General features: G+C 53.5%; 6 protein-coding genes across 6 annotated transcripts in view; 1 reads left to right on the top strand and 5 right to left on the bottom strand.

The window, feature by feature from the left end:
* PpBr36_00898 (uncharacterized protein) overlaps positions 1–1,993 on the bottom strand; it is a gene marked incomplete at both ends in the record, with an annotated part of 3,307 nt that extends 1,314 nt beyond the window's left edge. Inside the window, 3 exons of the mRNA XM_029888087.1 lie at positions 66–556; positions 676–815; positions 916–1,993. Of these exons, the coding sequence (XP_029750852.1) occupies positions 66–556; positions 676–815; positions 916–1,993 (1,709 nt within the window). The remainder of the gene's footprint in view (positions 1–65; positions 557–675; positions 816–915) is intronic.
* A 931-nt stretch (positions 1,994–2,924) lies between these two features.
* Positions 2,925–4,289, bottom strand: PpBr36_00897 (uncharacterized protein; the record flags this gene model as incomplete). The annotated part of the gene is made up of 2 exons (XM_029888086.1): positions 2,925–3,590; positions 3,771–4,289. 2 exons carry the CDS (start codon positions 4,287–4,289, stop codon positions 2,925–2,927), a joined length of 1,185 nt encoding a protein of 394 aa, XP_029750849.1.
* Positions 4,290–6,892: 2,603 nt separating this feature from the next.
* On the bottom strand, positions 6,893–11,289 carry PpBr36_00896 (uncharacterized protein; the record flags this gene model as incomplete). Its single annotated transcript, XM_029888085.1, has 6 exons — positions 6,893–7,925; positions 8,011–8,719; positions 8,797–9,787; positions 9,862–10,141; positions 10,227–11,071; positions 11,143–11,289. 6 exons carry the CDS (start codon positions 11,287–11,289, stop codon positions 6,893–6,895), a joined length of 4,005 nt encoding a protein of 1,334 aa, XP_029750850.1.
* A 1,508-nt stretch (positions 11,290–12,797) lies between these two features.
* On the bottom strand, positions 12,798–13,783 carry PpBr36_00895 (uncharacterized protein; the record flags this gene model as incomplete). The annotated part of the gene is made up of 3 exons (XM_029888084.1): positions 12,798–13,255; positions 13,367–13,499; positions 13,601–13,783. The coding sequence occupies 3 exons, from the start codon at positions 13,781–13,783 to the stop codon at positions 12,798–12,800; spliced, it is 774 nt and encodes a 257-aa protein (XP_029750847.1).
* Positions 13,784–16,772: 2,989 nt separating this feature from the next.
* PpBr36_00894 (uncharacterized protein) lies at positions 16,773–20,473 on the bottom strand (the record flags this gene model as incomplete). The annotated part of the gene is made up of 3 exons (XM_029888083.1): positions 16,773–17,228; positions 17,295–20,140; positions 20,287–20,473. The coding sequence occupies 3 exons, from the start codon at positions 20,471–20,473 to the stop codon at positions 16,773–16,775; spliced, it is 3,489 nt and encodes a 1,162-aa protein (XP_029750848.1).
* A 546-nt stretch (positions 20,474–21,019) lies between these two features.
* Positions 21,020–21,214, top strand: PpBr36_00893 (uncharacterized protein; the record flags this gene model as incomplete). The annotated part of the gene is made up of 1 exon (XM_029888082.1): positions 21,020–21,214. One exon carries the CDS (start codon positions 21,020–21,022, stop codon positions 21,212–21,214), a length of 195 nt encoding a protein of 64 aa, XP_029750845.1.
* Positions 21,215–22,833: the final 1,619 nt, after the last annotated feature.

The following is a 22,833-nucleotide window of genomic DNA, read 5'->3' as shown; positions in this document are numbered from 1 at the left end:
TTTTTCTCGCGTTCGCTCGCTGAGGCGCCTCGAAAGAAAACAAAATGTAGCCATGGTGGACTTACGGGTAGCAAATCGATTCGAAACCAGGTATATCCGTTGTCGTCGAGCAGCCGCCGTAGATGGGATTCTCAAACCTCTCCCAGAACCGCGTCTTGTACTCGAGCGCTATCTTACAGGCGGGCACGGATTGCAGGGTCCGGATGGCGCTGGTGATGGTGGATCCAAGCTCTAGACAAAAAAAAAAAAGTTCAGCAACATCTCCGAGCAAAGTGGTGATCTTGATGTTGGTCCTACTCGGAAGCCTCCAGTTGGCCATGACGACGAACGGAACAGCCATGACGGCGTAGTCGTAGGTTGCACTCTCAGACTCGCCTCCCGCGCCCTTCCACTGCAGCGTCACCTCCTTCTTCTCCTCGGAGAAGCTCACGCGCTCGATCTTGCGGTTGAGCTGCAGGTCCTTCTCCACGTGCGGGAGGAACGACTTTGGCAGCCGGCTGAGACCGCCATCGATGGTCTTCCAGCTGCTGGACGAGAAGTAGACGGTTTCATAGAGCTGTCATTTACACAGTCAGTATGTTATGCCGTGTCGGGCATGACGTGTGGCGGCTCGCCGTGTGGGAAAACAAAAAGGAATCCTTTTGATTCGTTGATTTAAATGCCTGGTCGACTTACGGTGGACCAGAAAGTGCTGCTGGGGCGGCCAAAGAACGAAGGGAGGACAGCATTGGTGGCGTTCAGGGATGCCTCCAGGTGGTGCTTGAAGTATGCGTAAATACTCCAGTGATCACCGGGAAGGCCGCCGAGCCCATCCGCTTTATTTTTTTGGGCGGGGGCGTCATGTCAGCAACGCTTGACAAAACACAGACTCTGGGCTGTACGAAGATGCAAGAAAAGAAAAGAAAAAAGACTCACCAATCCACTTCTTGTAGGCCTTGAAAGAGTTCTGTGCAATCAGCCTGATGAAACCACCGTCCCCGAGCACACCGCTGAACTTTCCCAAGGCGGCAAGGGCCTCGGCGTCCAGCTGTGCGGCGGGCGGGCCGAGGGACGGATCGGCTGCTACCTGGGCAACGGTAGGCGGCAGGCCGGAGGGGAGCTTGAAGCGGTCGAAGTAGCTCAGGCCGTTCTGCGAGAACTGGATCCACGGGATGAAGGAGACGTTGAGCTCGCTGTTCCCGTCGGCGTTGAGCCTGTTCATCTCCTCTGCGAGCTGGAAGACGAGCTGGTGGTCCGAGATGTTGTAAGGCGTGCCGTCGATGACGATCTGGTGCGGGAACCGCATCGGCCCCATCTCCTGGTACGAATAGTCAAACGGGCCGCCGGAGAGGTACTCGGTCTGCACGCGCCCGCCGACCCGGTCGCTGCCCTCGATCAGGTCCAGGTTCGTGAACCCGGCCTGCGACAGGACGAGGTGCGACATGAGGCCCGCCATGCCCGCGCCCGCGATGGCGACGCGCTTCGCCTTGGCGGCCTCGGCGTCGACGGCGCTCACGTTTCTCCCCTCCAGCAGCCTCACGCCCTCGAACCACGGCCCGTTGGCTTCGATGCCGTTGGACCCGTCCATGCGCACGGGGTCGAGCGCACGCTTGGTCAGCACGTCGCGTCGGCGCATGGCCGCGTGGTCAAAGGCCTGCGGCGCGCTGCGGCCAACCAGGAGCTCACCGCCGCCACCGTCGCCGCCAGCCCACGCCGATATGCACCCGCCCGACGAGACGTCCTCGGGGATCACCCAGACGAGCCTGTCGACGGTCCGCGTGGGGTCGTGGGCCCGGCCGACGGTGTGGTGCGCCTCGGCGCGCGAGGACGAGTCGCAGGCGCCATAGGTGAAGTGGATGGGCGCATCCCCGACGGCGTGGTGGTCGTCCATCTCGACGTGCACGTTGGCCAGGCGGGAGTCGAGAGCCGTGCGGGTCGACAGCCTCACCGGCAAGGTGCTCGGCAGCGAGGCGGCCCTGCTGAGGAGCAGGGCTGACGCGATGAGGTGCTTCATTGCGGGAAAGGGTGTGTTTGCTTGTGCTGTTTCTGCTTTGGGCAAGTAAGCCAACCTGATATACAGCCTTGTGCGCAAGAAGCAAACATTCCTTTCACAACTAGCTACTGCAGAGTCACCGGCCAGCGCGCATGTGTTGTGTGTGTGTGTGTCTGGACGACAGAGATCGCACCGGCTTTATTTATACTTGAATTTCTTCTCCCTCTCTTGAGACGGCTGAACCCCTGTGGAGAGTAGCACCGGGAGCCGTGAGTCGGAGGGTTCGAAGCCCGATTATCGCCGCCATGGGGGGTGATGAGCAACAATGTGACTGCTGTTGTGGAAGACGAAATTAAAAAAAAAAAAAAAAAAAAAAAAAAAACGCTGCATGCAGCTGATTGGATCGCAAGCGGCTGGTTCGTCTGTAGGCTGCATGAATCTCCGACTATAGATGGGAAAGAGGCAGGTCGATGGGAGTCTTGGCCGCAGGTCGCTGTGGGTCGGGAGGATCGCAGCGGCACATAACCCTATGAAGTAGGTGGGATGAGGAGGATGGGCTGACCTGCAAGCTGAGTAAATTGTATTTGTACGCTTATGAAAATCACAGTGGCTTTGCCCTTTAACGGACTAGGTAGTTCCTGTCTCTAGTGACTGGGGTGGCGAGCACTTGGATCTATATTGCATCTGCAGAGTCAGGTTTGAAAAAAAATAGCACCAAGTTTCCCGCTGCACTTTGATGGTAAAAACTCTCACTTTGCCTCAGCCACCCAAACTGAGAGCTGAATACGATGTGATAGCTGACCAAAAAAAAAAAAAGAACCAAAAATTGTATATCTAAATCACCGCTAGATTTGAATTACATGAGAAATAAAGCTATCCTGTACCCAAAACAAACGCGAAGCCAAAAAGAGAGACATGGAGAGAGCGAACAAGACCCCGACAACCACCATGGTCATGGCCGGTAACCCATAGGCTGCCTCCCGGTGCCGTCCATTTCGACGGGCATGTTCGGTCCTGGCGCCTCGTGGACAACCATAGGGGCAGCCGAGGTCTCGTACAAGTTGGAAGCGTACGTGACCGGGGAGGTGTTGACGTGCGTCTGGGGCGACTTTGCCTGGTCGTGGTAGTAGTAGGCTCCGGAGTCTGGCGACGCCACGGCGTTGTGCTGCTGCTGCTGCTGCTGCTGCTGCCAGCCCCCAGCCGCGTCCGGATGCGCATCCTTGCCGCTGTAGTAGCCCTGTGCGCCAGCCCCTGCCGTGCTGGGTGCGACGCCGCTGTAAGGCGGCTGCGGCGACCCCGAATAGTTGAGCGTCTCCTTCTCGCCGTTGGACCCAGCGTGGCCACTGGCGGCAGCGGCCTGCCGCCGCCTCCACCAAAAGATCAAAAGCGTGATGATGGCCGCGAGGACCGCCAGGGTGACGCCCACGCCGACTCCGGCCGCGGCGGCCGTCGAGAGCCCTCCTTCGCCGCCGCCACCGCCGGCCTGCTCCGACGCTGGACTTGACCCTCGTCCGCCATCCGTGGCGCCGGCGGCGGTACCGTCCGTGGCTGTTGGGGCCAGAGTCGGTGTCGTCCTTGTGAAGCTGCTGCTAGCTGTTGTTGTTGAGGCTGGGGCAATCTATTGATGTATAAAAAAAGGACATGGTCAATGATGGTTCTAGTTGGAATCCCGAGATCATAGCTGTAGTCTTTAGGACCAAGGCGTGTCTTTTTCTTCTTCTTTTTTTTCTTATTCTTTTTGAAACAAAACTCGTCGAGGCCAAGGGCCTGATCCACTTCCACCCGATATCAAACATACCGTTGACTGTTGCTCAGAATACAAAGTCGAATACCTGTCGTCGTTGACGGGGAACCTGCTCGAAAAAACCCAGTGCTGTGCCTCGCGCTTGTTGTCGGGCGTCTCCTCGACGCTGGACAGGTGGACGTCGGACCCCGGGTGGACGTCCAGCCAGTACCTGGTGCCGTTGGCGACGGACTGGATCTTGTAGGTGCCGTCGCCCCAATCGGATATGTCCCACTGCTGCGACTCGTCGGACGAGGCCGGCTCCAGGCAGGCGCGGGTCCGGCTCGAGTCCTTTTCTGCCGGCACGCGGCAGGCGGCCAGGTGTTTCTGCACCCCCGCCTTGAAGCTGCGCAGCACGTACCGCCCGGGCTTCTTGTCGTCCACCGGGTGGAGCTGCCAGTTCAGGTCGTCGGCTATCGGGTGCACGCGCATCCCCTCCGTCATGAGCTGGAGGGAGCTCTTGAGGTCCTTGTTGGTCTTGTCTACCCGCGTCTCCGAGATGGCGTACCATCCGTTCGGGTCGAACTTGGCCATTGTGGGCGGTTGTTTTGCTGCTGGTTTTTTTCTTTTCGCTTTCACAAGTTGTTATTGGGTTTGTGTCACAGCCGTCGTCGGCTTGTTTGTTCTTTTGTTCTTGCTTATCTCGATGCTCACGCACGAGTTTGTTTTTGTGTCACACGTTACTGCCTTGAGCACTAATGAGTCGGGATGCGAGTTGGGCGCAAACACAACGGGGAAAAAAAATAATCAAGTCGATTTTTGAACTTTCTGGCACTCAAAAATAAAACCAAACAAGAGAAAGAAAAGAAAAAAAAAGAGAACAAAGGTAAGTAAGTAGCCCGGCAAGGTTGAATGGATTTGTGCGGGGCGGGAATGCAAAATGGAAAACCAATCTGACTACCGCCTGCCTTGCACAGGGCTGTGAAAGAGAGGGTGCTCAACTATAAACACGGAGTATCCTTCCCGTCCCGCCCCCCTGCTCGAGGTATTCCACATGCCCGTGTTGAGGTAGGATTGTATGTGGCATGCAGGTACTCGGCTACTTTGTCAAGAGTAGCAGTGGCGGTACTCGGCATGCCAGGGTGCTCGAGGCCAACCATCTTGACGGGCAGAGAGAGATACAAACATACGCACACATACATAGACATACACACATACCATGGCGACTTGGATAATGATCCATCCCACATCACGCAAACAACACAACTTGACGGCAGTACCAGCACACACCCAAGAACACACGGCGGAACATCGGCTGCTGCAGGGCAAGGGAAATTGATACGGCCAGACCCGGCAATCATGTTCGCCTCTTCTTACGCCAAGCTCTCGAGACTGCATGAGGGAGGTGAGAGCCCGCAACCTCAGCTTTGCCTGTGGTGGGCCTTGCAATAGACGCAACCCTGGGTTTAGCGCCCGTTATGCCGGGGGGTCCTTGCTAGTGGCTCTTGGCCTATGGGATTTGGGACGCGACCGAAAAAAAAAAAAGGACCATTAGGGATCGGCTTCTTTCTTGTATTGGTGATGCGTCTTGAAGATGTGCAATACATGAACAGTCGAAATGGAACCGTAAAATAGTCGCCAGAAGATGCGAAGCAGACCGTACAGGTTGCATTCTTCAATACTTGATACAGAAACAATCCATCAAGTAACCGTGGGGTTTTGATTGTCGATTTGAAATACCCCCAACCTGAACTAATGTGATGCTTTCTTGGTTCACTTACAACTTTTCCCATCCTCAAAACGGCCAAGATCTACCTCCAATTGGGGGATGCCTGCCTTCCTGTGCGTGCCGCAGTACGATTGATTTGTCACTGGGAAAGTGGAACTTGCCGACCACGTTGCGGGAGGGATACTGTCTGTGCCGTGGTGCTTCAATCGAAAACGAACCACAGTTTTAAAGCCCGGCGTCGGATAATTCCTTGATTTGAAAGGAACAACAAGACAGACAATACTTTGAACGGTGCAAGCAGCCTTCTGCTAATTTATCGACGGAGCGTTTGTGGGGTATAACGTCTCCATTTTACTGTTCCAACCCTCTATAGGCTGTACTGGCGTACATTATGATCCTCTTGCCCATTATAGTAAGAGAGTACGCTGCCGTCGATCTGGTTCGTCCGCAATCATGTTTTTTATGGGGGTCTTGTACCCGGGGAGGGGAAAGGTTCCATGAAAGCAAATAAGCAGTCGACAAGTGGGGACCGAACAAGAGAGACGTCGCGGTCCAACAAGCATACGGCTCCTGCTCAGCCCCCACGCCAGCTTTTTTCCAAGCTCCACTGTCAGCATTACCGTCACACCGAGAATGTCGCCCATTCTTTTTTTTTTTTTTTTTTTTTTTTTTTTTTTTTTTTTTTTTTTTTTTTTTTTTTTTTTTTTTTTTTTTTTTTTTTTTTTTTTTTTTTCTNNAGAAAAAAAAAAAAAAAAAAAAAAAAAAAAAACCGCCTGCACAAGGCAGCAGCCCAGACTAGGCAGTCTCGATTTGTGCAAATGCTCTTTGGTCGACTCGCCACTCCCGACCAACAAAAGTCTCGAAGATGAATTAGAGTAAAGGTCCAGTCCATTCTATTTGAATAGTCGGCATGGCAGCAGCAGCAGCAGCAGCAGGGGAGAAACAACCTTCACGGGCCGCCCAGACCAAGGGGTGGGTGGTCAGCTAAGATGAGGCGTTTTCCCGGATATGGATATTTGCCGATGGTCCGCACATTGTCAAAATAAATCCGAGCCTGGGCAGGGGCAACTATGATACTCAAAACCCCCAAGCCGGTGTGGTTTTGTTCCCTTTCAAGCTGCTGCTGGTGCTGCTGCTGCAGTCCACTGTTTGCGTGTCGTCAATGCAAAACCAGGGGCCCATGATTGCCAAGCGAGCTTTTGAAGGATTCATATCCAGGGAGTTTGAGTCTGTTAGATGTGATATTGTACAAAATTCTCTATTGAAAGGTCTCCAAACACCAATAACGCCCACGCTCTTTTTACAATTGTGATATATACATGTACAACAGTTAGACTCCCAAGTATTACAAAACATGTATGGAAATGAGTATTAGGTATATGCAGACCGGTACATGGAGACGCTCTATCAGAATAACACAAATGGAAAAGAGAAAAAAAAAAAAAAAAAAAAAAACATAATGCAGTATTCAAACCTTCCGATCAAGGCTCTGCGCCTCGCACATCTTGCTATACAGCCCTCCCCTCCCCAGCAGCTCCTCGTGCGTGCCGGCCTCGGCGATCCTGCCGGCGTAAAAGACGCAAATCAAGTCGGCGTCCCGCACGGTGGAGAGGCGGTGGGCGACGGCGACGGTGATGCGGCCGCCGGCGCGGGCGGCCTCGGCCAGCGCGGCCTGCACCACCTTTTCCGACTCGGTGTCGAGGGCGCTGGTGGCCTCGTCCAGGAGCAGCACGCGCGGGTCGCGGACGAGGGCGCGCGCGATGGCGATGCGCTGCCGCTGGCCCCCCGACAGCTGGCTGCCCGACGTGCCGCACACGGTGCCCGTGCCCTCGGGCAGCGAGCACACAAAGTCCCACGCGTTGGCCGCCCGGAGCGCCGCCTCGATCCTGGCGTCCGAGACCACGCTGCTGCTGCTGCTGCTGCTGCTGCTGCTGCTGCTGCCGTCGTCGTCGGTGGCCACGTCGACGCCGTACGCCACGTTGTCTCGGATCGAGCCCGGGTACAGCGTCGGCTCCTGCTGCACCAGCGACACGTGCCGCCTGTACAGCCTGGGGTTGAGCTCGCGCAGATCGTCCGCGCCGTCGATGACTATCTTGCCCTTGGACGGGTCGTAGAACCTCTCCAGGAGCGCCATGGCCGTGGATTTGCCGCAGCCCGACGCCCCGACGAGCGCCACGAAGGAGCCCGGCTTTACCTCGAGCGAGACGCCGCGGAGGACTTGGGTGTCTGGCCTGAGCGGGTAGGCGAACCGCACCTGGTCGAGTTCGATCGAGCTGACCTTGCTCCTCGGTCCCTTGTCGCGGTTCTCGTCCGTTTCGCGGATCGTCGGCTCCAGGTTCTTGATCCAAAAGTAGTAGTTGGCTGCATAGAGAGCTTTGGTGAAGCTGCTGGAAAAGGTGAACAAAATGCCGGCTTGTTGGCCGGCGAAAAACACTCCGATAAAGGCGACGAAGAATTCGTAGAATGTCGCCTCACCAAAGGACATGAGGCGGGAGCCATACCTGACCCAAGAATATAATCAGCATGCAAAGCCTGGGGAAAATCAATTCTGACGGGAGTGGTAGAGAAAAAAAAAAAAAAACTCACCAAAAGCCAAGCGCAAGCACAAAATACTCGGCCGCTTGCGTGAACGCAAACCACGTCATCATGACAAACAACGGCCTCTTCAGCGACGACGTTGCCCTGTCCAGCTCCGCCGTGTACTTTTGTAGCACCGCTTCCTCCGTCGCCAGAGACGAGATGGTGCGTATGGCCATGATGGACTCGGAAGCCAGCGAGGCGCTGTTGGAAAACCTGGCGTCGGCCGTGCTGTCCATCTTGGTCTCGAGCCGGATGCGCAACCAGCCCGCCACCAGCAGCGGAGGCAGGCCGGCAAACACGCCCACCAGGCCCAGCTTCCACGATATCGCAATGGCCAGGATCGACGCGCCGACGACGCTGACTATCGCGCTGAGCATGATACCGAGGTTGAACCCCATGAGCTCGAGGACGGACTGCGGGTGCGAGTCGAGCCGGGCCGTCAGAGCCCCCACCGTGTTCTCGTCCCGATCGAAGAACTGCAAATCTTGTCGCAGGAAGCCGTCGAGCAGCGTGCGCCTGACCTTGCGGCTGAGTGTCTGGGCCATGATGTTGGTGGCCCAGCCGTTGGCGAACCACGACACAAAACTAGCTGCGGCAAGAACAACAAACATTGCCGCGAAAAAGTTTCCACGGGGCAAGACGGCCGTCAGGTCTTGGGCGTTGAAAACGTCGAGCGTCAGGGCCAGGATGACGGCTTGGACAACAATGAGGGCGCCTGTTTGCGTTGTTAGCGGCTACTTTTAGCAGCATGTATGGATATATATCTTCGAGCGCAACGGCATTCCGACTTACCTCCGCTGATGCATGTGATGAGCACCACTGCATACACCCACTTGAGCTCGGGGCTGTCGGCGATCAGCTTGGCAACCGTGTGGATGAAGCCAGAGCGTTTGTACAGCTCAAAGTCCTCGCGATTCTGCAAAGCCGCCGCATGCTCGCGCTCGGCAGTCTTGTACCTGACGACCGACTGCATCTGCGCCACATCATCCATCGCGACGTCACCCTCTCCTCCTCCTCCTCCTCCTCCTCCTCCAACCCCTCGGCTCTTCCCCTCGTCGTCAGAACTGTCGACAGATTTTCCGGCGGCACCCTCGACTCCACCGTCGTCGCTGTCCGACTCGCCCGACGTCTTGGAAAGCGTCTGCGCCTGCACCATGCGGAAATACGCGCCGGCCTCGCCGCGGGCCAACAGCTCGTCGTGCGTACCCTGCTCCACAATCTCGCCCTTGGCCATGACCACGATGTTGTCCGCCCCCCGGATGGTGGCAAGCTTGTGGGCGATGACCACCGTGGTGCGCTCGCGCGATGCGTTGTCGAGGGCCTGTTGCACTATGCCTTCGGCGTGGGGGTCGAGCGCGCTTGTCGCTTCGTCGAGCAGCAAGATCCTCGGGTCCGAGACGATGCTCCTCGCGATAGCAATCCGCTGCTTTTGGCCGCCGGAAAGAAGCCCACCGCGTTCTCCGATGCGCGTCTGGTAGCCCTCTGGCAGGGTCATGATGAAATCGTGCGCAAAGGCCGTTGCCGCCGCCCTTTCGATGGTCTCCTTTTGCTCCGCCGGTGATGCCTTCTCCAATGGTGTTCCGACCAGTCCGTTTGCAATGTTCTCAAACACCGTCCCGTTGAAGAGGACAGGTTCTTGCTGAACCAACCGGACGTTTGTACGCAGCCAGTTCAGGTTGAGTTCGTTGATGGGCCGACCGTCAAGTTTGACGGCTCCGCTGGCTGGGTTGTACCATCTCTCGATGAGGCCGATGCAAGTAGACTTGCCCGAGCCGCTCATGCCCTGCAGTACCGCTTTAGAGACCTGATGCATGCTTCATGGGGATGGGGGTTTAACTCTACAGAAACAGCACTTACCACCAAAGCCGTCACCTTGCCAGCCGGAATGTGCAAGGAAAAGTTCTTCAACACATTGATACCAGGACGAGTGGGATACGCAAACGTTACGTCGTCAAACTCCATAGAACCCTCGATCTCTGTCGGCTTCTCGCCAGATTTGTCAAAGGGGTTAATTTCCGAGGCCCGGTCGATAAGCCGGAAGAGCTCGGCGGCTGCGGAGGCGGCTCTGCTGAAAGCTATTGTTGACGGCGCAACGGCAGTGATGGAGATCGTACCAGTGATGACACACATCATCACGCTGTAGATATCAGGGAACCCAGTCGGTTAGTTTCCAAGACGGCTGGGCAGATGGGTGGATGGGGTGGATGGGGTGGACGACGTACGTGTAGACGACACCAACATTCGGGACATCGCCTCTGGCTACCAAGTTCAGTCCCTGCCAAAAGGCCAGAGCAAGACCCAGATAGACGATCGTATACTCGGCGCTGAAAAAGGCTCCATAAATGGCATTTTTCTTATTGCCTAGCCGGTTGGCTTCCTCGAGGTATTCCTCAAACCGACGCATCAGACGATCACGAAGGCTGAAGGCGTGCACGTTTCGGGCGCTCGATAGGATGGTCTCTGCAAAGCTTGCCCCTTGGGCCTGCACCTTCAACACCTGGGCCTCGACCTTGCTATCCGCACCGGCGCTGATGCCCATTACGATAACCAGGGCCGGGGCAATGCATATCAGGATTAGCGTCAGCTTCCAGTTGGCGATAAAGGCGATGATGAATGCTCCGACAAAAGTGGCCAGCGCCTGGAACACGGTGCCCAGCTTCTCGGCGATGCCCGACTGGATGAGTTTGCCGTTGGACGTGGCCTGCGCAGAGATGGATCCGGCGGTGCCGCGGTCGAAGAATGCCACCTCCTGAGACAGCGCGGCGCGCAGATACGCGTGGCGGAGGTTGCGCGTGGTGTGGTAGGCGGCATAGGTCGACAGCGAGGCGTAGAGGTAGACGCCGGCCAGGCGCGCGATTCCGAGGTAGACGAAGCGCAGTGCGTACTCGCCCGCATTGGCCCGGAACTGCTCTGGAGAGGATGCTCCCGTGGTGAAGTCTCCAAGGATGTTGACGAACTGGCCCAGGACAAGGTTCGTCATCGCCATGGCGGTTCCGGACACGAACGTCGCCAAGAGTGCCACTGACAGGGTGATAAAGTCGATAGGCCTGGCAAAGGTGAATATCCTCTGGAGATTCCGTGATGCTTAGTTTCAACACTGGTGATGTCATTGTGGCTGCGTAGATGTTGGTTACTTACGATGAAGCTCTTGAAGCCTCCATCTGCTGATTCTTCATCTTTGCTGTTGGCCGCCTCCACAGCCTCTCTGGACGCTGCATCCTCTGAGCCCTTTTCCGATGAGGGTTTCTCGGTGCTGGGACTGCGCCCTACAGCCGCGGAACCCATGGCGTCTATGATTTTCCTAAAGTTTTGACGTAGCGCCTTTTGGTAACGTAAGAAGAACAAGAAACAAAAGAAAAGACGTCGAAATTTTAAAGTCGTAAATCCCAACTTCCAGACGAAAACTTGTCTTGAGCCAAACCACACTGGTCCAATTCCAGAGACTGTGAGGTTTGCGGGGAATGTGTTGGTATAAAAACTATTTATTATACTGGAGACCAGAGATGCAATCTTAAGCTTTTTGCAGAGTCAAAAAGATGAACCCTTGAAAGCCAAGCAAAATTGTAGAGCGCCAAACGAAATCAGGAAACGGATCATTTGGGCCGGCCAAGAACACGCTGTTCGCGGACACCGAGTTAATGTTGATGACGAATAATACCCGTGGAATTTTACTCGATCCATACCGCCAGGAACCGTGGTTTTTTTTTTCTTTTCCTCTTCTGAAATTGAGCCCAGTGAATTATCAGACGTTTCTGTTTTGTTTGCGCTTGTTGAAAGGGCCACAATGGTGCTGCTCAGGTAAGGAGCCCGCGGGTTCCTGGCCGTTGAGTCCAACTATACGCGCGGGGAGACGCTAGGATCAACCCCGCCAAATTTCCGCATCGGCGCTAGTAAACTTGAGATTTTAGCTACCATGCAGGCTACAGTACCCGCGGGCTCCGATGCCGTCATGGCCCGGGCTACATGTGCCATTTTAGTCCACGACATAAAGTTTTTCAGCCACTCGACCAACATATATGTTTGGACACGGGGCCACGTAAGAACATGATTATATTCTTTTTTTAAATAATTCGCCCGCCGATATTTTCGACATCAAACAAGTCTCTGGAGGTTACATTTCGCCGCCTGACATGTTTTGCAGATCGTGGTCGAAAGAGAAACTGATAGAAGCACAAAAAGTAACGTCATCCCACGTGTTGGCACGCTGTAATGGGTCCGGCGCCCGCGGACCAAAGACATTGAGTCACTTGGATCCAATGGGGAAAAAAGAAGAGTTTGCTGTGAACGCTGACACTTGGCGACGATGAGCATGCAGATAATGCACCTGCAACAAAACGATTACACTGCAGATGACGCCGGCAATGTTCGGTGTTGACTGCACTATGGAGCGGAGCTGTGCAAGAACTGACCTCTTGGCTTTAGTCGCTCCATGCCCGACATTGCTCAATGCTGGGATATGGGTTGGTCCAGTTTGGGTGTGCTCATGATATTCAGGGATTCTTAATAGGTAAAACTCAAATTCCGAGTCAACAAAACGGTCAAACATGGACATAACAAACAATTTGTCCGTATATATGAATCTAATGATACATCCTCGACTCTAGATATCTATGCCAAGATGTGGTGTTGTACAAGTGTAAAAAGACAGAATAAGAAGAAAAGGCCAACAAAACAGACTGATGAAAGAGAGACACGAAGAAATAAGCCAAAGACAGAGAGAGAGAAAGAGGGAAAAAAAAAAAAAAAAAAGAAACTTCACTGCACTGCAATACACCACCAATCAAATCCCCTTCTCACCAAGCAATAGGCCTCCCATCAAAGTTGAGAAACTTTGCACTGTCGTCGAACCGCAGCGAGTCGATGACGCCGACCATGACCTCGACGCTCTCGGCCGGGTCCATGAGGCCCCTCCACTTTGCCATCTTGGTGACGCACCTGCCGGGGCTCAAGGCCACGCACGCGATGCCCTGGTCCTCGAGCTCGCGCGCCAGCGTCACCGTGGTCATGTTGAGCGCGGCCTTGGAGGCGCGGTACGACAGGCACGTGCCGGGCCGGTTTTCGGTCAGGGACGCCATCTCGGACGTCATGTTGACCACGAGCGGCGAGCGGTCGCCGCCTGGGAGCTTGCTGCGCTTCAGGTGCGGGAGGAAGGCCCTCGTCGTCAGGAACGGGCCCACGCAGTTGATGCGGAAGCGCGACATGAGCTCGTCGGCTGTCGTCTCCAGGGCTGGGCGGTTGATCTCGCAGACGGCTGTTTTTGTTGCAGACGGAGGCTTCTTAGCAACCAGGCCTTGTTTATGTACCATGTTGGGGAAAAGGAGAAATATCAAAGAAAAAGAAAAAAAAAAGCAGAAACACTTACCACCGCAGTTGATCAGCACGTCCAGCTGCTTCCCGTCAAAGTCCTCGGCAGCCTGGTTGATCGAGTTCTCGTCCGCAAGGTCAAGCGTCATGACCTTGAGATTGTTGGGGTTTTTGGCCTCCAACGCAAAGAGCTTTTGGGCACAGACTAGGGTCAGCCAAGGCACATGACATGTCTCGTCTTTATGCTAGCGAGCCAAGAGTATACAACTGAAGGGCGGAGTGATAAACTAACCTCAAGGGCCTCGGACTCGGAGCACTTGCGGTAGGTGGTGTAGACGTTGAACCCGAGAGCGACGTACTGTCGCACAAACGCCAGGCCGATACCGCGGTTGCCGCCGATGATGAGTATCGTCAGGGGCAGCGGCTTCCTAGCCACGGCGCTGCTTGACTTGTAGTTGCCGTAGTTGCAGGTCATTTTCGATACCTTCCTTGCTGGGGGTTAGAAGTCTGGGTGATGTGTTGTGAAGAGTGCGTTGGGCTCGATATATGGTTCCGCTGATGTGGATGAGGCTGCTTCTTGCGTTTGCTGGGTCGAGCGGTGATATGATACGGTGGCAAAGGCGGAAATATACGAGTGTGTCTGATGTGTGATGCTTTGATGCTGTGATGCTGTGATCCAAAGGCATCTTCATCATCGACTCGAGAGGTCCCTCCCCAAGTCTTTATATATCACCATCTCCGGCGAAGCAGTCAACCCAAAAGAGAAAGAAAACAAAGCAATCCATAACGGCAAGAAAATCACATAGCCCCAAAAGAGTCAAAGATTCGTCCAACGCCGGATGGATGAGAAACACAAGCAATGGTACCTAGCCAAGAAGGCTCATAGCCATCATGGTGCTGAATAAACCACACGGTTTCGAATATGGCAACCTAACCTAAATAATCAACCCACACAAAGCAACGTCAGGGGAATGAGAAAAAAAAAAGAGAGAAACCACGATATTGGACCCTATCACATTGAATTCTGGTAGTTCAAGGACCCCCTCCCCAGACGTCACCCCCCCGCCAGTCTCGGAAGGGGACCCACGCGAGAGGAACGAGGTTACTTGCATGCGCAGCCTCATCCACCACCACGGTGCCGCCCGCCCCATCTGTCTGTCGCACTATGTGTGCTTGTGTAAGGTCTGTCTGTATGCGGGTTACCTAAGCGGGTAATCAATTTAGATTTCAGCCCAGGTCTTGGGTTGGCTTTGACCAAGGTGGGAAATACATGTGAGGCTTTCTCTTAGTCCTCAAGTGGAGTCAACCAGGAGCACAGCAACTCCAGGCGGCAGCGAAAGGGCAGAATCGGATGGAAACAGAATACAGATTAAATTACGAAGTGGGAAGGGACAAGAAAAAAAAAAGACAGGGGGCTAACACGGTGCAGATTATTCTTTTCGAACAGATAATACAGCAATTCGATGAAACAACAAGAGTCAAATGCACGTACTGGTTGCGGAGTTTCCGGGGTTACTATTTGATCAACCGGAAAAAAAATGATCATCGATCGATTAATTGATTGGGGAAAAGTCGGGAAACATGATCTGTATTCTTTTGTCATGGTGAATAAGCATACGTATAAAGAAANNCATCAAAATTGTGGAGTCAGTTCCAACAGTTCCAACAGCTGCTGGAATTGCTTGTAAATACGCACTATTATCTTTGCACACAGCTTGATAATCGTGACAGATACAATGCGATTCATGCGCAACAAGGACAATGAAAACAAAGGAGTAAAACAACACCCAAGGTTCAGGAGATATTCCGTTCTACACGACGACGAAACGCTTCTATCGACAACTATCGCGTCATGAGCAATGCCCAATACTAAAATAAGTTGCGATGACGCAGAATCGGAAAGACCGACATATTGTAACTCTTATTCTTACATGATTTGTGTTTACCTTGGTAACTTGTTTTTTTTTTCTTTGTGCTTCGTATGGAAAATTGTCAGCATCTGAACCATTACGAATCTCAACGTGGAAACCTTTTCCCTCCCAGAGAAAAAAAAACCAACCCCGGGCAAAAGCTCACGAGCGCAGTTCCCATCGATCAGCAATGTCATACCGCTGACATTTCTCTTTTCGGTTGCCATGAGATACCTTTTCTCTTGACCGCTTGCCCGGGGGGAGGTGACCGTTCAGCTGCACGGGTAGGATGCAGGTTTGATTTTTTTTTTTTAATCTTTTGCGGAAAAAAGCCACATGGCTTTTTTCTTTTTATTTTATTTTTTTTTTCTCTCCGAGACCGACCGGAGAACCGGATTAGGAAAAAAAGAGGATGATAAGACCTTGGTCTTCTTGTTCGAACCAAGAAAACCCATAAAAAAAATAATAATCCGCAGAAGCGACAAAAGGCCCCCCCGGGCGGCGGAGCCGACATGGTGCGGAGTAATCAAGGCATAGTTGGTGCATAGAAGAACCCCTCCAAAAAGATAACTTGTTCGACCTCAACAAGACCAAATTTTGGTGCCTGGATGGGGGCGGGCTGCGCTCGATTTCCCATCAGGACAACTAAGTGACTTGATGCCTCAGCAATCGCAACGGGGATATTTCGGCTGTACGGATGGGTATGTTATTGCCCAAAATACGTCGGATGACCAAACATAATCAATTCATAGGGCTGCATGTTGGTGGTGGTGGTTGCGTCGGCATCTGAAGCCCTTGCGGTGTTTGCATTAGCGACTGCTTACCGCAGCATCGGGTCTTGGGCGTGTGTCACTTGATACCCGGCTTCAAAATAAGCATGCAATGCCATTACCGTAGATATTGACGTCGAGGCGGAGCACAGCCCTGGTCAGCCGCACTTTGGCCCCCATTATCGCTTGTTCAAAGCCTGTACATGGCTCGGAAGAGGTATTCCATACACAAGTAAGTATAAAACAAAACATAGTCGAGCTGTGAAGAGTGGGCATTATTTGTTCCAGCAAAAATAAATATAAAAACTTTAAACAAAAAAAGTTCCTGGTCAAGGAGATATGCCGAAAAGCCAACTAGAAAAGACAAGTAAACAACATTAACCTCTGGGTATGAGAAAATCTGCAAGAAACCGCCAAGAGAGTAGTGAACATCCAACCTGACAACCGTTCGCTAAGATGGAGCCTCGTAAGCCCACTCCCGCGTCTGAAGTCCAGTAAATACAAAAAAAAAAAAACGGTAGACACTAATCAAGCTGGCTGAGATGTCTATGTCCAAATCAATGATCGACAGATAGCATGAAGAACCTCCAGACAAATGGTGGCTATGACAGATGTGCCGTTCAGGCAGGCAACGAACTTCCGACTGGAGCTCGTATCCGGCAAGCATCAGTGCCGGGACGGTGTTGTACCCACCCCCGGTTCTGCCCCCACTGGGAAAGGTGCAGGTGCCGTCCAAGCGGGAGCCGCAAGGCAACAATCGCGTGATGACGTCCCTTGGTGGCCGTTAATAAGCAAACCCGCTGCTCTTTCTTCCAATAGTTTTTAACGAGTCGGTGTGGCTAACGTATGCACCATCACCGCCCATTCTGTCAAACCTGGCGATGCCAAGATCGTTCACGCCCGTAGTGTAGCCGCTGAAGTAGAAGCCGACAATGACAACCAGGTAGCTGAGAAGCAGGATGCTGCCCTTGAAGTAGTTGCTCTTCCCCTCACCGTACATGTAGCTGAGCAGGAAGACGCAAAGAATAACAGTTACCATGTCCCACTGCGGGAACAGAAGAGAGAATGTATAATGAGCGAGGTCTCCCTCTGGCCCTTCAAGCGGTGGTGTTGTTGGCGAATAAAATGCCGAATAAAGAACCAGAGCCGGTACCTGCAGTAGACAGACTTGCAACGCATATGCCGATCCGATTTCCATGGACAGTGCAATGTTACCGTTCATAGCAAACGAGATGGCATTCTAATCAAGGGGGAAACAGTCAGTAAACTACACACCAAACTAACAAAAGCCCGACTATTCACTTACCAGGAACTCGGTCGTGTTAGGAACAAGTGCAAACAGGGTAATTCCGAGGAACTTCTCGTCAACAGAGTAGCCCTCGAGTACAACATCAACTGAGTCCACCAGAATTTCGGCAATGATGGCGTAGAGAATAGTAGCACCCATGAGAATGACGGCCGACTTGAGTCTGCTCCAGTTGGGCGCATCGTGCCCATGTCCTCCACCTCCGGCTGCAGCGCCATGGCCTGCATGCGCATGAGCGGCGACCTCATCTTCAGTGGGAAATGCAGCAACACTGCGCAAAGCGGGGGTGGGTGTTTGCGAGGCCCTGTGTCCGGAACCATGCAAGTTTCGTGCAGAAGTTCCCCTGGGAAGGACGGCAACGGTGGCCGCCGTGGCCGCGATCTCTGCTACCTGCTGAGCCAAGCACTGGTTCTCCGCCTCGGAAAGCCCGGGGATGTGGACTCCGTGGTCCGATGACACACTTCCTTTGGGCGGTACCAGATGCGGAGTCGTCGCCGAGCCGTTGCCGCGGCCGCTCATCCCAGTAGCAGTAGCGCTAGACGAACCGCCAATGCTGTCTTGAGGATGCAACCCAACCTGCCTAAGGGAGTGACCCAAAATGCGCTTGTAGGCGTTCGTATCACGAATATCGGTACCGCTGGTGTCGGCGACGGAATGCATCATAGAGCGAGCAGGCTGATGGAAATGGGGATGGTCCTCGTGTTTCTTCTCATCAATCTCAGTGTTCCAAATCACCGCTGCATGCGTACGGAGGGTGAACCAGAGGCCGATGATATACGAGAAGAAAAGCATGCACGCTGCCAGGTAACAGTAAGGGCGAACTGCCTCGAGGTAGAAGCGATCGTCGAGTGCTGGAGTTTGAGAGAAGAAGCACCGCTTGCAATCCCGTGCTCGGGGGCCGTGTAGAGCGCCTTCAGAACTGTTGACGCAGTCGAGGCAGTTGAGCTCGTGTGTGCCGTATATCTGGTAAAACAAGGTAGGTCCAAAGGCCCCGATGACAGCGAAGAGAAGCATCGTCGAAGTAACACCAGCGGAGCGGGCGTTGAACCTCTGCGTCTTGCGCTTGATCGCACCGAAGCACATCGACAGTCCAGGCAAGAACAACACACCGGCGAAGATGCTGCCCACGATGCTGCCTTCCACAAGCTGGCCTTTACCCTGCTTGAGCGCAACACAATACAGGAAGACCTCGACGATTGTCGAGAAGAAGGCATTGATAGCAGCGCCAACGCCCATGGATGACTGTGCCGAAATGGAGGCCACTGCCTGGCCGATGAAGTAAGCCAGGGGAATGATGGAAAAGAGTCCCGCCACGAACAGGAACGCTTGCGAAGTCAAAAAGTTGTCCACATGGAACACCCCGGCCAAGACGAGCCAGTCGAGGACAACAAATAAGACAACTGCCATGAGGTTGATGAGGAAGATGTTTGTGCCGTCCACCGTATACTTCCAGTACTTGGAGCCCACGGCTCTGTAGGTGCACACGATTATGGTTGACGAATGAGGCGCGTCGGGGTCACGAGCCAGCGAGATATCCGACCCAAAGTTCAGTGCCAGGGGATGCCGCCTCAGGTGGTCTATCAGGAGCATGGTTACCTTTCCCATGGGAATCCAGAAAACCAGAAACCAGCAAATACCAGACACGATGAACAAAGATGGCATCAGGAGGAGGTAGAAGAACAAGAAGAAAATGACACGGCCAATGGTCCACTTGCCGCGCCCGAACAGGCGCCTCTTGGAGGATGGGAGATCCGAGTCTGAGCGATTGGCACTCCGAGCTGACCGTCCAAGGAGGCTATCAGTCTCACTTGGAGCCGAGTCGATGCTCCTGCGCGAGCGACCAACGATGGATCGGTTACGGTCTGGCCCAAAGAAGAGACGGCCATACTCGAGATCTCCACTCTGCCATTGCTGATACTCGCTGATGCTGCGCCCTTCGCCCTGATCCTCGTCCAGATACGCCTCTTGCTGCTCAAGACTGATGAACTTGCCAAAAGGGTAGAACAGATAGCCTGCCAGGCCCCAGAGTATGCGCCCGTACTCCCGGCCGCTGGGCGCGGCCGCAAATAAGAAGCAAACGACTGCTCCGATGAATGCAATGGCAGCCATCCACCATCCAAAACAAAGGGTCCAGATCAAGTTGAACAGCAGAAGCCAGTTGCTTACCCGACCGCCAGGCGTTGAGTGAATATCTCCCTCGGCCGTCTTCTGGACTGAACGATCCTTCTTGTACAGTGCAGGCTTCCATAGCCTTATACCGAAGGGATGTGTTTCGTTGATGGCTTGCTGCCTATCCTTGAGGGTGAAGCTCTCTGCGTCGCTCAGGTCGCCTTCGTCATCCTCGTCAGTAACGTGGTCGTCCTCGGCGTCGTCCTCGCCCTCACTCAGGTCTAGGAGGTGCTCCTCGTCGTCATCGTTGGGACGGTCCATGTTCCCCCTGCTACTCGGCCTGGCTGGGTGGGGTTGCGGGTGTTCAGAGTCTTCATCCTCCTCTTCAACATTGCTCGTTCGTGAGTGCACCCTAGACAGAGTCGGAGGTGCTGCGGTACGCCTCCGCGTGGTTGAGTGGGCGTAGCTGCCTTGGCGTTGGGCGTGGTCTGCCTCAACCTCGTCTGTGGCGTCGTCGACCGAAAAAACTTCACCTCGATGGGGAGCTTGCGTATTAGAGCTTGCACGACGAGAAATAGGCGGCTTCCTTGTGTTTGTTCTCGCTCGATCGCCACCCATCATGGGAGACCTTGTAGAAGACTGGCTTGATCGACCTCCCCCTGGAGGACGGTCGGGCGCGGAGCTTTCTGCCTGGGGTGGTTGCAGGGTGCCAGGTGTTGATGATGAGGTCATGCTGCCTGTAGCACGAAGGTAAAAGAAAAACAATATTAGCTTTGATTGGGCCAGACATGGGCAGACGGCAGTGCCGAGGTTGGGTTACGATGTTGTTCGTGGCGCGGTGCACAAAGACCTGGAGAAGGGGGTACCGGAGGGGCGCTCGTACCATAGCCAGCTTCCGGTCTTCTCCGGACCGTATCGGTGGACTGGAAGCTCTCGGAAAGACCATAGTCTTGGGTTGATGTGTTTGTGCCAGTGGCTGTGTCGCGCCTTGATGGTGCTCGCGTGTCAGTTGGCGAGGGTGCATCAGACAAGTCGCTGTTGCGGCGAGATCTCGATCTCGACGACGCCATGAGGTATGCGGCGTGTCGTCGGCTGCAAGCCGCGCCGGTATTGAGGGACTAAATGATTTTGAGAGGTGGATTTTCGGTGCCTGGGTTGATCTATGCACTAAGACGTCGCGATCTTTTGAGACAAGATAAAGAGAGATGTCGCAGAAACTGCTCGAAGCGAGATGGAGAATGGAATGGGCAGCTGGAACGGCGCGCGGTGGACCCTGGTCAAGGTAGCGTAGCGTCGCAGTGCTATCAGGTATTTGCCGACTGCAGAAAAGCGACCGTTAGTAAACAAAAGAACAACAAAATCCAATCCCAAGCCCCCGTTTGGCGTTGGCGGAAATTTTCTGGTGTTGCAAGATTTTAAGCCCGTGCTCGCGAGACTTTGCAAGATGTAAAAGCAAAGACAAAAAGATATGTCATGTCGAGGAAAATTATTGAAGTTGCCGGGATGAACGGCAAAGAGTATCCGGTCCGTCAAGCCAAGCTACCCTAACTGACCTAGGTAAGCAAGGCAAGGCACGATGATATGCAAGGCAAGGGAACAAAAGCAGCGGGCATTGGATGTCACGAGCCTGTCGCCGCTGGCAACTCGTCGACTCCGCTGGCGTCGTGCGGGAAGCTTCGACTAGGATCAGTGCTGTAACGCATCCGTGCCGCTCAGGCCGGTTGCGAGTAAGTTGTTGGAGTCGTGCACGGTGCGCCGTCGGAGCCTATAACGAGACGGACCCCACTTCGGGCGTGCAATTTTCAGAATGACGACGGTTGGTGGCACGTAAACAAGGGCTTCGCTTCAACTTGATACAGAGATGATTGACTGACAGCATGCATAGTAGACAACTCGACTCATACAAGGGATGCACGAGTGCACTCGTATGGATAGGGCGCTCAAATTGAGTCGAGTTTTTGTAGAACAACAAAGCGATTGGCTTGTCGAACACAAGCAAGATTTACCAAGACGAAGGAGACCGCTTGCTCGCTATGGGCCTCCACGAGATCTTGCGGCGGTTCAACGAGAAGGTGGGAAGAACCCCGCGCGATTTCAGATGGGAGATGACGGAAGGTCTTTTTGGTTGAGATGTTGTATGTTGATCGAAAACTGATAGGATTTTATATGATACAGCTTTAAAATCACAAATAACTAACTGATCACGGGAATGGCACTATCACAGCATCCACATCAAACTTCCTGCCTCCTGATCGCGATGCGTCCGATCTGTTGCATGCGGATGGGGTGGAGCAAGCTGTTCACCTGAACGAAAACCCCACGGTCCCCGCTTGCGTTGAATTCCCAAGTTGACTATCCATTTTAACCCATTATCATGATAGAACACCACCCCAAATATCACAGTCTGTCATATCTTAGCGCTATTTTTGACGAGTGAGACGCTGGGCTAGCTTGTTCATTATGTTCCTAGCTCTATATAGTGCAGTTGTTGGTTGGGCTGAACTTGGCGCGAGGCTTGCCAAACAGAGAATTACAGTTGTTTTGGAGTGCAGGATTAAAAAAAAAAAAAAAAAAAGAATCCACCAGGGTGACGGCTTGATCTTGGCTTGCAGCCTCATTACGGCCAGGCATCCCAAGTCATGCGTCTGCCGAGCTCGCCAGAGTGATGATGTGCAAGCATGCATATCCGTGTCATACCCGTGTTGGGCAGCTATCGAGCAGAATACTAGACTAGGGTGTGGTAGGTAGGAATGTGATGATGATGTGGATGGTTGTGCAGTACCGCAGCCGAGTGCCTTGTAGGCTCTCCAAGGAAATTAAGTGATTACAAATATAATGGTGAGGCACATACATAGTTACTTGCCGGATCGTATTGTTAGTTGGGTGAGATACGGAGTACGGAGTAGGTAGCAAAAGTTGTATCTCGTTTAGTGTTATGTGATCCCACGGGTAGATATCTCAACGATTAGATGACAAGGCAGATGAATTTTACGAATGAAAAGGTTCCGGATGTTCTTGTATGCATTTGCGATTGATCAGAGTAAATGCAAAACGCCAAGGCATGAAGAGGAATCATGTGACAGCACTGTATGCTTTTATCTCTCTGAATGAGATGGATAATTGAAGTCGAGACGAAGACATCAACAGGCAAGGGTATTATGATCTAGGGAGTACGACAGGGTAGGTAGTAGGTAAGGTACCTATACCGGCACGTGATCGCAACTGTTCGAGCAAGCTGGCTGGACGCGTGGGCGCTCTTGCCTGACGCACTGACTGACCCACCTGCGCAGGGCAGCAGCTCAGCTCCGATGTGGAAACATGGTGAACATCACCAACGATAACGATCCGAAAGTGTATTCCATCCAGGTCAAACACCCAGCCATCATCACGAACTCAACCAAGTTGATTTGCATCGAGCTCTCTTGCCTCG

This window comes from Pyricularia pennisetigena, chromosome 2 (genome assembly GCF_004337985.1).
Source record: "Pyricularia pennisetigena strain Br36 chromosome 2, whole genome shotgun sequence".
In the NCBI taxonomy this organism is placed as follows: domain Eukaryota; kingdom Fungi; phylum Ascomycota; class Sordariomycetes; order Magnaporthales; family Pyriculariaceae; genus Pyricularia; species Pyricularia pennisetigena.
Note: the sequence above shows the minus strand (reverse complement) of the source record. Positions and strands in the feature narration are given on the sequence as shown.